At 29.6% G+C, this 13,426-nt stretch overlaps 3 protein-coding genes across 4 annotated transcripts in view; 2 read left to right on the forward strand and 1 right to left on the reverse strand.

Moving 5' to 3' along the window:
• Positions 1-374, reverse strand: part of LOC108753129 — a 2,800-nt gene extending 2,426 nt beyond the window's left edge. The window contains exons 1-2 of the mRNA XM_018494469.1: positions 370-374; positions 205-211 (exon numbers count right to left, since the gene is read on the reverse strand). Of these exons, the coding sequence (XP_018349971.1) occupies positions 205-211; positions 370-374 (12 nt within the window). The remainder of the gene's footprint in view (positions 1-204; positions 212-369) is intronic.
• Positions 375-454: 80 nt separating this feature from the next.
• On the forward strand, positions 455-3,798 carry LOC108753130 (phosphatidylinositol 4-phosphate 5-kinase 3-like). Its single transcript, XM_018494470.1, has 4 exons — positions 455-789; positions 864-1,158; positions 1,313-1,495; positions 3,685-3,798. Exons 1-4 carry the CDS (start codon positions 500-502, stop codon positions 3,796-3,798), a joined length of 882 nt encoding a protein of 293 aa, XP_018349972.1. The 5' UTR covers positions 455-499.
• A 635-nt stretch (positions 3,799-4,433) lies between these two features.
• Positions 4,434-9,187, forward strand: LOC108753155 (E3 ubiquitin-protein ligase RNF25). 2 transcript variants are annotated; one of them, XM_018494505.1, is made up of 6 exons: positions 4,434-4,763; positions 5,323-5,394; positions 6,451-6,691; positions 7,833-8,051; positions 8,192-8,506; positions 9,023-9,187. In XM_018494505.1, the coding sequence occupies exons 1-6, from the start codon at positions 4,738-4,740 to the stop codon at positions 9,185-9,187; spliced, it is 1,038 nt and encodes a 345-aa protein (XP_018350007.1). In that variant the 5' UTR covers positions 4,434-4,737. The 2 variants fall into 2 exon arrangements, with proteins under 2 accessions (XP_018350007.1, XP_018350008.1); XM_018494506.1 differs by having other exon boundaries at positions 9,026-9,187.
• The last annotated feature ends 4,239 nt before the right edge of the window (positions 9,188-13,426 follow it).

Consider the following 13,426-nt stretch of genomic DNA (forward strand, 5'->3'; position numbering starts at 1 on the left):
TCTTATTATTTCCATACATTATGTTTTTATAATAATAAAATGCGTATTTCTTCAATCAATTATTTACAAATTAAATATTTGTAAAAATATATGTGGTGCAATTAAATTATATGATAATAAATATATTTTAAATATTATGTTTTATATTTAAAAAACATATAATTTATATCTAAAACACATATATATAAATTAATATAATCTTACGGTTATTTTATCCTTTTTCAGCATTTTGTATTTTATATGTATAGACGTATATACTTTCTCTTCATAAATTAAATGTAGAAAAAGATTTATCAGTCAGTACTTATAACTTCTTCATTAAATATCTACAAAAATAACATACTAATTCAACAACCTACTTTTTATTACGTCATTTTATATCACGTGAATATAGTATTATTTGTGATGCAAAAAGTAATAAGATTATATTCACGATTCATCCATGATTCTCATATGTAACAAATACATATTATCATGAATTGTATATATAAATAATAACATGGAACATATGATAAAAGAATTAGATATGAAATCATTGCAGGAAGAAATTTTACGTAAGTGTAGAAAAAAAACAGAATCTTTAATTCTTCCTGATGAAACGGAAAACGATAAAGAACATAAAGAAAAGGATTTATTTGAAGAAGATACAGCCTCGATAGAAACCGAAAAAACTACGAACGACGAATTACCATTCGAAGATATATTGGCTGAAAAACGCCGTAAATATACGACTAAACAAGAGTTTATCTATTCATTATACAACAGCATACTTCCAGCTTTTGTAACCAAGTATATTTTATATGATGTAATATAATACAACTAAAAACTATTATTACATTATTAATTCAGTTTGGTCAATATAGATGGGACGGATATTTTTTGCGAAAAGAATGGTTTGTGAAAAGATTTAGTCAAGACGATGCTGAAACTATAGAGAGAAATGAAGAAATCGATGATTACAATAAAAATGATGATTCGTTCATAGAAGAACAAGAGGAAAAGAATAAAATAATAACCGTTCCATCATGGAAGCTTTCATTGCCGGATGAATTTGCAGACATAAAGTTTTACAACAATAATTCTTATTGCGGTCGTATTAGCAAAAAAATGATGGAAGGTGAAGGAACCTATACATGGCATAATGGCGTTCAATATAAGGTATCGATAAATATATTTGAATCATAATTAAATTGACAAGCAATTTAATAATTTTTGCTAATGAACATCTAATAAAATATATTCTTTATTTGATGTTAATTATTTGAAAAACTATTAGTAATTTTAGCAAGAATAAATTTAAAGAATTATACAGGGCCAATTCGAACAAAATAAAATTCAGGGAAAAGGCCTCCTAAAATGGAATAATAATTGTTGGTATGAAGGCGACTTTGTGGATGGTCTTCGACATGGCAAAGGTATTCTTGTGGACAGAGTAAACAATCGTATATACGTTGGTCAGTGGTATATGGGCCACATGTGTGGAAAGAGAAAAAATGTTATTGCGACATAAATATTTATTATCATAATTTTATTATCACATTATAATATTTAAGAATATTTTATACATATTTTTCAAAACGATAACAAAATTATGAAAAAAATACGAATTATTCTAAATTGCGTTTAAAAATAATATGACAAATTTGATTTTATTATTTGGATCGTAAATCGATGTCATTTTTTTAATTACATGGTTTTGAATTAAAATAATACATTTTGACGCACTTAAAAAGTAAGTTAAATGTAACAAAATGTTATTTAACGTAAAAGGAACTATTTCAAATTTTATCTATTGATTATGACTATTAATATTTAATAAGTGTAGTTTCTTAAATTTTTATACTAGGTGTACAAGTATAAAATGCGGATTGTTTAAAAAAAAAACATGTTAAATTCAGAAGAATGATAAAAAGAGCTTTATTCAAAGTATGCTCCATTGCTAGTTACACATTTTTCCCATCTTTCGGGCAATTTGTGGATACCACGCCAGTAAAAATCTTCCCCCATTGCCGCGAACCATTCATCGAGCCATTTTTTCATATCTTCATACGAACCAAAGCGCTGCTCAGCAAGTGCGTGATCCATCGATGCAAACAAGTGGTAATCGGAAGGAGCCAAGTCTGGTGAGTAAGCCGCATGGGGTAGAACTTCCCAGCTGAGTGCTTCCAACATGTCGCGAACCGGTTTTGCCGTATGTGATGGAGCATTGTTATGAAGAAAAATGATTTTGTGTTGTCTCTTTTGGTATTCTGGTCTTTTTTCAAGCAGCGAACGGTTCAAATCGATCAATTGTTGTTGGTAGCGTCCAGCATCAACCGTTTCACCAGGTTTTAACAGTTCATAATAGACCACACCTTTCTGGTCCCACCAAACACAGAGCATCGTCTTTCTGCCGAAGCGATTCGGTCTTGCGGTCGATGTGGATGGTGCGTCTGGGTCTACCCGTGATTTTTTGCGCTTGGGATTCTCAAAATAAATCCACTTTTCATCCCCACTAACGATACGATGCAAAAACGACTTCCTTTTATGTCGTGCAAGCAAAATTTCACATATATTTTTGCGCCTCTCCATCTGCCTGCCGTCCAACTCATGCGGTACCCATCTTCCGGTCTTCTGAATCTTTCCCATCTCTCGTAGGCGATTGGAAACAGCTTGTTGACTAACGCTCAATTGCTCTGCGAGTTGTTTTTGTGTTTGTGAATCATCTTCGTCCAACAATGCTTGCAATTCCACATCTTCGTACCTTTTTGGCGGTTTTCCGTGTTCCTTGTCTGCAACATCGAAGTCACCACTTTTAAAACGCCGAAACCATCGTTCACACGTATCTTGCGATGGAGCATGTTCACCATAAGCTTCTCGAAGTAATCGGTATGATTCAGCAGCAGTTTTCTTCAAATGAAAACACAAAATTAATGCTGTCCGCGAATGCTGTTTGTTTGGTATAAATTTCGACATATCGAACACAGCAATACAACACTATGCAAACACTTTTTCAATTTATCACTCGTGCGCGTCTGACACTTGTTGATAGCTTCAAAATGGCATAACAGTCAAATCTTTATACCACACACTGCATTGATGCGCCATCTGTTTTCTCAAATCCGCATTTCATACTTGTACACCTGATATATTATAGAATTTTAAAATTTATTAGAAATTCAAATTTTTAATTAATCTAACAGATTTAAAAAAGGTCTATTCTTTTCAATTAAAAATTAAAATTTAATACTTTAGAACTATTTCTATATCAATCTGGGATACGATTCACGCTGCAAATACGTTGACCAATCAGAAAGAAAAAAAGAATTTTATTATAATGCAGAAATAAAAACCTTTAATGCTATGTGTTACGGAGATTTTTAGTTTTTAGACTGGTATTCATAGTCGGAGCTTATATTTAAGATTCTTTTAAATATAGTTTAAAGATGTCATGAACCAATCAGAGAGTCGTATTAGCATCTCAAGATATTACTTAAGACGGTCTTGAAATAAGACTTGACTATGAATACTGGCCTCCGACTTGGAATTTCGAAAAACTGAATCTCGGAAAAGTAGTCAATTAATCAAAAAAATCATATGACCAATCATTCGTTTGTATAACGTGCTAAATATAAATGATGCTGATTGGTCCGCTGATGGATGATTTTTCCGAATTTGTGTTTTCCGAAATTTTGACTGTTGTAGGTAGAGAGCTTTATAGGGAGAGAGAGTGACAAATTGCATCACGTCTTCTCTGATTGGACATGGGCGTCAAAGCTCCATAGGCATAGAAGAGATTGGAGAAAACTAGTCACGTGACTTTGTTCTGATTGAACGTGGGCATTTACGTGATGCAATTTGTCACTCTCTTCCTATAAGGCTCTCAAGGCTGTTCCAAAACTTCCTCTCTGAGGAAAATTTTCTTCGAAATATGTAGTACACGGGTTACACGACAATTTTTATAAAAAAAGAGAAGGTAATGTTACCAATCCATTGAAAATAAAACTATGCCTCAAGGGTTTTGTTACTACAAAAACCCTCCTCCTCTTTTTTTGTGAAAATTGTCGTGTAACCCGTGTACTATATGTTTCGAATAAAATTTTTCTCGGAAAGGAAGTTTGGAATGTAGCTCTAGTCATAGCGAAGCACTCTGATCAGACATCAGGCCAATTTTCAAATCATCGGACAAGCGCGGCGCTGAACTAATGAACGGTCTACTGCTGCTCATAGTTGGTGAACAGTGATTGGCGAACAGGCAAGCCAATGGTGCCAATCAGATCCGCTTGTACGCGGCTGTGCTAGCAGAAAGATTTCAATGGGTGCATCCAGGGCCTCTATTCTCAAAAAGTATCGCATATGAAAAATTAGGAAAATGCTGTAATATATGTAACGTATACTATAGTATTTTTTAAATTTTTTGTATGCGATATTTTTCAAGAATAGAGGCCCAGAAACACGATCGCTCACTGAGCGCTGAGTGAGCTCTTGCATCTGATTGGCATATTCCATTAGATCGAAAAATATAGACCAAACAGATATAAGAGCTCACTGAGCGCTCAGTGAGCGGTCGTACTTCTGGATGCACCCAGTATCGACGCGTATCGTATAGCGTATTCAACGCTCTCACTGCGATTGTGTCGTACAGTTTGTACGTTGTTGTTAGTTTGTGAGAGCAAGTGGCGTTTATTCGCGACAGAAATCACCTTTCACAGCTAAAGAAATACAGCTTTTGGGCGACGTTCATTCGAATAAGAAACAATGTCGGACGCGATAGTGGATGAACGGTAACTATCGTCAATACTCATCGATAATTAACGTGAGCCGATCTGACATCTATCCCTCTCGGAATTCGCGACGTTACTTCGATTGAGTAAAGTCACTTCGGTCGTCTTGAAAGATATTTTCCGATTACGTTTTATCGATTCATTTTTTAATCTGTATTTAATATGTATCTTCTAACGATTTTGTTCGTATGTTTCGCTTTGTCAATATGATGCATAGACTTATCATTAACATAATTATTTTATTTTTATTACTATCCTTTTGTTAATTATTTTCGTAACATTTACTTTATTTAAATGATATTACAGAACATTATATTTCCGTGTTGTGTATGAGAAAAAGGAAGGTAGAAATATCTGTCAATCTTTTATTGATCTAAATAAAGATGCAAATTATTAAATGGATGTGCCTTTATATCTAAAGTGGCATAGTGCTTTATCACATCTTTATACATCTTGTAATAGATTTATTTAATCAATAATTTTGATTATTTAAAATAGATTTAATTTTAAATTAGGCTATATTTAAATATTATTATTTTAATGTTTATGATGTTTGCAGAGTGACTGATGAGATTGAGGCACTGAAAGCAATCCTATTGGATTATGAGCTTACCATTAAGGAAAATGATAGGTATTATATATACATAGAATATCTGAGAATTTATCTACATGGAATATTATGATTCTCTAATAACATAATATTATTTTCTATATCAAACAGTAAGGGAAAAAAAATATTTTGATACATTTTTGCCAGAGGAAAAGTTAATTCTTTTGGCCCAGAGAATTGTATTCCATGAATGTGAATTCTGAATGTTTTATACATATTGAAAAGTATTGGAAAGGGATGTAAATCCATAATGAGATTAAAATAATTAGATGTAATTAGAAGTCCTCTAATCAGAGTCTGAAGTGACAGTTATTTTTCATGAAAATTTTTTGAAACTGCGAGAGAAAAAATTGTATTATCTTAATTGATCTCACTGTACAGAGTGGTGTTATAAATAGCAGCTCTATAGAAATGTTCTTAAAGCTTTATAATTCTGACAAACAAACATTCTGACACGTTCAGGCAACTACAATTAAGATTTAAAAAATGTAAAAATTTAAGTGTCTAATCATAAATATTATGACAGCAAATCTATGCATTTAAGTAAAAGCATAATATATTTTCATTATGCATTTAAATTCCTATGATGAGTTAAAAAATAAAAATTTTTTAGCAAGTATTTTATTAAATATTAATATTTATTTATTTAATAGCTGATAAATAAATAAAGATTTAATAATACTATACCATAATTAAAGATTTAGTAATACTAAAAATACAAAACAAAAATTTATAATTAATATTTTTGGCATATATGGTATTTTCCGAAATACAATGCTAGACTGCTAATAATATTAATAATATTTAACAGTAAGTAAACATAAATAAAGTTGCATTTCTTTTCTTATTAAATATCTAAATCAACTTTGTAGCTTGCCATATATACTTTTTTTTTTGCAGAGAATTTATATTAATTTATATTTCTTCATTCAAATCCTGATTATTAAATTGATATATGATGAATAATATTAACAACTAAAATTAATTTATACATTGTTAGCTAGATAATTATAATTTAATTTAGTTAGATAATTATAATTATATTCTTTTTTGATATATTCTTAATTAATTATCTAGAGGAGAGCCAGAATATATAGAAACGGTACTAGTTCCATCAACCGGTGAGGATTCACAATCGCAATATGTTTGTGTCACACTGATTGTACGATTACCTTCGGGTTATCCCGACATTTCGCCGACTATCAATTTAAGAAATCCAAGAGGATTGGACGAGGATACGGTAAAGTTGATGCAATCCGATGCTGAAGCCAAATGTAAGGATTTCATAGGTCAGCCAGTCATGTTTGAATTAATCGAGGTAAGAAATTATTCTATCAGTTTTTTTTTTAAATAATTTTTCACTTCTTACAATCACTTTGCAAAAAAATGACAATAGATTTATTCTTATATTTCGATAATTTTCATAATTTATATTTTTATATTATACATGTATTAATTTATTTGTTACGAAATGAATTATTATCTCATACTACAATAAGTTCATACTCATATTTTTTTATATATCAATACAATTTTTATTTCTATATTCAAATTGTAAGAACATAAAAAATATATAAGTTATATATATATATATATATATATATATATATATCTTAGAATTAAAATATTGACAAAATAATTGCAATGTTAATATTTATCGGATGTAGATATGTACTTCCTAGAAAAAATTTACCAAAATTAAATAGATACGTAGAGACATATATGTATAGAGAATCATTAATCTTGTTAGTTACAAAATTTTGTAATTAAGCTACAATTGCATAAAAGATATTTAAAACTATTTATACTATTAAAATTCAGTAATCAATTATATATAATAATTAATAGTAATTTAATTCACAATAAATTATATTAGATCTTTGATTAATTTGTATCTTACTCAGTTCATAATTTACAATTTATATTGATAATTTTTTTTAAAAACTTATTTTTACAATTAAATAAAAACATGATATAGTAAAAAATATGTTCATCTCTTTTTAGAATAAAATATAAGCACACAAATATATAGTTCTTTAGGCTCAGAGAATCAGTTTATAAGTTGCCTTTTGGAGCCAAACACAGGATGTCGATGCGTAATAAGATTTATTAGTTCCAAATTGAAAAGGATCCGAAGCTAAATCGAAACGTATGTATAAGACATTAGAACTAATAAATCTTATTACACGACATCCTTGTGTTTGGCTCCAAAAGGCATTAATTTATGGACTGATATAGTTCTTTGTTTCAATTTTTATATAAAAATTAAAGCAAAAATTATCATTTATAGACAGATAATAATTATTTCAAAAAATATTAAATATAATGATAAGTACACGATAAAAATAATAGCAATTTTAATTAATATAATAGTAGTAGTAATATATAATAATGATAATTATAATAATTTTAATTCATGAAATGATAATATATACATAATGATAATCGTAATAATCCAGTTAATACGAGAACATCTGACAAGAAGCAATCTTCCCACCGATCAGTGCGCCGTATGCTTGTACGGTTTTCGAGAAGGAGATGAATTTACGAAAACGGAATGCTATCATTATTTTCATTCGCACTGTTTGGCGGCACATGTCGCCGCTGCCGAGAGATATTACAGGGAAGAGCAAGAGAAATTACCGCAATGGCAACAGGATACTACAAATAAGTTCCAAGTACGTTTCCGTTACAAATAACAAAATATTACTAAAAAGTACTTATACATTTCTTTTCAACGTTATTGTAACGTTTGCTAATGTTCATCTTTCATTCTGTATCTATATTTATATTTATTCATTAATGTTCATTTTGTTAGGCTATATGTCCCGTTTGCCGGGAATCGATCAATTGCGACGTTGAGAGTCTGTGGTCAGCGCCGCCACCAATTGACGTTGAGGCTGCCACCGATTTCTCTGTCACCGCTGAATTGAGGGAATTGCAAAAGCACATGGCTGCTCTATATCTACGGCAGCAACAGCGGGGTGGTATAATCGATTTAGAAGCTGAAGGCGTGAAGATGTTAGTGAGGACGGAGGACGATCCTGCCGCTGCTGCAGAAGAGGTCAGTCCACCTGGTACAAGTTTGAATACATATTCGAATACCACTACCATGCAATCGGTTACACAAGTGGTAAGTAATCAGTCATCTTAATGATTGCGATATATGGTAATGCATTGTACAATTTATCATTTTAACAGAATATATAAAACTTATAATAAATTCTGTTAAAATCTTGAAAAATAATGGAAAATGATTGAATGTTGCAATAATGATCTATTATTCTAATATTCCTTTAATTATTAATATTTTTTTTTAATGCTGAATCTTATTTTTTTTCCAAGAATTCTAAAATATCTGCAGTATTATAATTAAATTTGATGTTTAATTCAAATTGTACGTCAATCAAATTAAATAATCATTATAATATAGTACACAATTTTACATTTAATAGAATGACACAGGATATTTTTCTATCCAAGCTTTAAAAAATAGATTAATTTTAAATATAATTAACAAAGTTTCTGTTAGAAATAATTATCAACAATCATACTTAATCTGGTAATAGTTATATTTCTTATTATTTAATTCTAATTTTGCATTGAATCTTCAACTAACTGAAATGAGCGTTTTCGATTTTTGTCATAGCAGCACTCTAAGCAGTCGACGCACCAGTCGCAGAACCATCATCATTCACAATATCAATCACGTCAGATGCAGCACAATCACGGCCATCGGCACCGGGGTCGCGGTCGAGCTCATTACCGACGCCACTTTGACAAAGTCAGGCAGACGGAATCTACTCCCAGATGACAATGGGCTGGTGATAAGTTTGTCGCCCAAGTCTGGTCTGGTCTCCTCTTCACTCTTTCGCTAAGTGTATACAATATTCTATTTAGCATTAGTAGCATAATCGTCAGTGTAATATATGGTGACTGTTTGTCCTCGAATAGTCTCATTACGATAATAAACTTATAGGTGTCGTTGTTCGACAACAAGATTCCCATCGTCATTACAATGGCGGTGAGATATGTCGCGATTTCCTGTCTGGACTGTCTACGTAGATCGAAGCCATGGTGCTCTTTCTTCGAACAATTCGTAATCGTACAAAGTAGCTGATATCGTTTCGTTTTAGTTCCTTTATCTTTACTATTTAATTATTGCGAAATTTCGTGACATTTAATCCATTGGTTCTCTTTGTCTTTCACAAAATATACATGAACCATGTTCCATATTTTAAAGAAATTGGCAAAAATTGCAAAAATAGATTTTTTCGCGATATTTGAAAAATTTATTTATAAAAAAAGGAAAATTATACATTTTTATTTACACGTAGTGCATTATTATAATAAGTTGAAAGATTTGAACCTTGTATTTAAATTAATTTTGAAGCTTTTTATTTATTATATATTAAATTCTTTTATTATATATTAAAAATAGAAATAGTATTAAAATTTTTAATAAAATAAAATCAGCTGTTTTTTTTATTGAAGAAAAACTTTTAGTAATTTCTAAGCATAATAAAAACTAAATTATTTTGTTTTAATACTATTGCTTTCAAAAATAGCTATTTATTTTAGTCTTAAAGATATATCTAAATTATCTAAAAATATATCTTACTAAAGAATATATAATAATAGAAGATTATATAATAATACAAAAATTAAAGTAAAAAACATACGAATAAATAAACGCATAACGTATGTAAAAAATTAATTTACATTTAATATATCTATTCTTTTATTATAATTGCATCAGATCTAGAATTACTAAATAAAAGAAAAAATATATATACTTATTCTTAAAATAGTTTAACATGTTAGCAAATATTTTCATATAAAATATATACAAATAAAAATTTTACACATATGCACATGCATATATTTACATAAATTTTAAAACGATACATCTTTGAAAGATAAAGAGAACCAATGATTCACGTAATATATAATTATCTTCGTATCCACTGCCGCGAGTACGGAAAGGTCGTAGATTCATTCGATGATTATCTTTTTTTGATTTTGTTATCTTTGCTAATTATGCATGCACATGGACGTTTCTCACTGCACATAGACATTACATATGGATTATCTTAATCTTCTGTAACTAACGAGATACAGTGCATCCAGAAGCGTAATCGCTCACTGAGTGCTCTGAATTTTTGCATCTGATTGCCATATTCCATTAAATCTAAAAATATAAACCAAATAGGTACAAGAGCTCACTGAGCGCTCAGTGAGTGATTGTGTATCTGAATACACTTATTTTTCGTATTTAAGAAAACGAACTTTAAAATAATCACATGTAATGCTGAATGAGAATGCTTACGAGATGTAGTCATTTTTACATAAGAAGTTTCAGATCTAGCAAGCAAATATTTTAGAAACAAATTTTCTTTGACAGATTTAGAATTTTTATGATACAAATTTCCAGAAGTATCGATAAATTATCTTGAATGATAGAAAGAAAAGTCGAAGCGAAGATAATATTAAAACATTGATATTGAAGTTATAAAAACGGTTCTGTGCACAGAAAATAAATTTTGCGAACATAAATTCACTTATAAATTGCTGACATAATTTTATATTTTTTGGAACTTTTGTTTAAAAAAATATAAATAATATTGTAAATTTGTCAAACAATTTGCAACTAAAATATTTATTACTCGCTACAATACGATCTGTATAAAAGTTCATTGGATTTCTCAATTTCTTAAGGATACAAAATCAGACGATAACATTGAACAATGTAACAATACGAATAGTTCAATTCTTGGTTTCTCGTGCAATAGAAATTATGACGAGAAAAATTTAAGCAATCAAAAATCCCCTCTTTCTATGAAAACAAAGATATTTTATACGTTAGTATAAAATTGAAATAATCAAAATTAACAGACACTATTTATTTAGCGTGCGATATTGTATATTCTAATTAGTATAATTTCGGTGAGTTTTGATTGAATCAAACTTAACGAAATTACACCAATTTCAACTCCTATTTAACATTCTTTAGAATGTTTAATTACAATTGTCAAAATGTATATGTATATAGAGTGTTCCAAGTGTCGCTTTATTAAAATTATATTAATTAGAAAAGTTCCTTATTACGTTAATCAAGATTGAATTTTTATGTCAAGATTTATTTTCTTAAGAAAAAATATTAACATTTGATTAAACTATACATAGATTATCATGATTGGAAAATTATTAATAACAATCTGTATACACGCGCGTGTGTGTGTGTGTGTGTGTGTGTATGTATGTATGCAAACTTTTAAGGGTCGACAAAAAAAATTATTAAGGAAGGGACTTTCTTTATGTTGAAATTACAACTAAAATACCGAGAAAATCGCAATGTAATTGCGATATTCATAATCACAAAAGTCGTCTGAAAGCTCGTACAGAGGATTTTTATTGGAAAAAGGGATAAAATAAAAATTTATTTTAACCCTAACTATATATACTTTTTTTCTATCCTTGATATACACACCTGGGACCCCACTCATATTTATTACCGTATCTTCAGTAAAAATCGACATATTTCATTTAATTTTTTCTTTAAAAATGATTAAGAAACATGTCCATAATGTGTGAAAATCGATAGAATTAAGGAGCTTCGAAATATATAAGTTCCAAGAAAAACAAAAGATAATTATAATTTTATTTAGAATTTTATTTAGAAACACGAAAAAATCTCGATTTCGCAAATTGCACTGGGATTTCTGGGACTCCAGTGTGTATAGCTAGGGTTAATATTTCACTCGATCTGCACTATAATGCAGATAATTTTATTTATTATAATGTTTTAAAAACCAAAATTCGACTCTACGCGACTTCGTAACTTCATAAAAAAAGAAGCTGAAAAGATCTCATGACGCAATATTATTTCTAGGAAATAAAATAGCATTAAGATATGTATCTGCACAACGAGTAAGAAACAGATTATTTTATTTATTATAATACTTTTAAAAGCGAAATTGCAAAATTCTGCTCTGTAAGCTTTGCAGCTTCGTAAAACAAAAGTAAAAAAAAGTTTCACTGTGTGATTAATCATTTTGCCTATTGCTTATGTCAGCGATTAAAACAGTAGCTTTCAGTGCTTTAAAAAATAAATGTATTGCCAGTAAAAGAAGTAATGAAACTTATTTTTAAACATATTATTTGCCTTCTGAACGCAGCTTTCGTCCGCGTACCAGTAGCAGAAGTTGTGCAACTATTCAGATTTTAACCAATAACTGTAAAAGTAACTCAAATTAGTTACTAATTATTAAAAGAAATGTAACTAAATTAAGTTACATGGGCTGCGTTCCAATATTCATTACCAGCACTGAAATTCTATAGCAGACGTTACGTGTACTATAGATTTCCAACAGTAGAAATTCTGACAGTGAATATTAGAAGCCAAGCAGCCAAAGTCTGTTCTTTTCGAAGAATTGTGAACTAATTTTGATTCTGAACTAGTGCAATAAGAGTGAAATAAACTATACCTGTCTCACTTGAACATTATTGTCAGTGTACACCAATTCAGAACTTGAGGTAGAAAAAGAACTACAGTTATATACAACTGGTAAAGAGGAACGAAATTAAGTTCAAATTATTTAAAAAAAGTAACTGTAATTGTAACGGAGTTACTTGTAGTAACTAATTACTTCCGAATCTTGATAGAGTGCATATAGTATACATACATCTACATCGCAATGAAGTATAAATTAATTGGCTCGCTATTCCTGTCGATCCTTAAAAGAAGCAATTAATAATTTTGAAAAATTTCTAATCGTATTTGCATCTCGGAAGATATCTTTAAAAGATATTTACATCAGAGCGACCTTTAGAACACGCTGTATATGAATTGTGTCATTTAACAATCATTCATGAAGAAAGTATATGGCATATATGACAATTTCCTGCAGACGTTTTGCAAATTGATACATTTTAAAATAACGTGAATTTTTAGATATGTCTTTTTACGTCACTCGCAATTCGAATTTATTATCGAAATGCTTGTGATCGATAAGCATAGACAATTGTGATAAAAAAAAGAAGCGAAATACAT

The sequence above is a fragment of the Trachymyrmex septentrionalis genome, unplaced genomic scaffold, assembly GCF_001594115.1.
Source record: "Trachymyrmex septentrionalis isolate Tsep2-gDNA-1 unplaced genomic scaffold, Tsep1.0 scaffold66, whole genome shotgun sequence".
In the NCBI taxonomy this organism is placed as follows: domain Eukaryota; kingdom Metazoa; phylum Arthropoda; class Insecta; order Hymenoptera; family Formicidae; genus Trachymyrmex; species Trachymyrmex septentrionalis.

What these genes read in the sequence shown, in the direction of transcription:
- LOC108753155 (XM_018494505.1), top strand. Translation starts at nt 4,738, where the DNA reads ATGTCGGACGCGATAGTGGATGAACG. An exon ending in TCATGTTTGAATTAATCGAG is followed by an intron (nt 6,692 to 7,832) that starts GTAAGAAATTAT and finishes GTAATAATCCAG; the next exon opens with TTAATACGAGAACATCTGAC. An exon ending in ATACTACAAATAAGTTCCAA is followed by an intron (nt 8,052 to 8,191) that starts GTACGTTTCCGT and finishes TCATTTTGTTAG; the next exon opens with GCTATATGTCCCGTTTGCCG.
- LOC108753130 (XM_018494470.1), top strand. Translation starts at nt 500, where the DNA reads ATGGAACATATGATAAAAGAATTAGATATGAAATCATTGCAGGAAGAA. An exon ending in ATAATGGCGTTCAATATAAG is followed by an intron (nt 1,159 to 1,312) that starts GTATCGATAAAT and finishes AGAATTATACAG; the next exon opens with GGCCAATTCGAACAAAATAA. An exon ending in TGTGTGGAAAGAGAAAAAAT is followed by an intron (nt 1,496 to 3,684) that starts GTTATTGCGACA and finishes TGACTGTTGTAG; the next exon opens with GTAGAGAGCTTTATAGGGAG.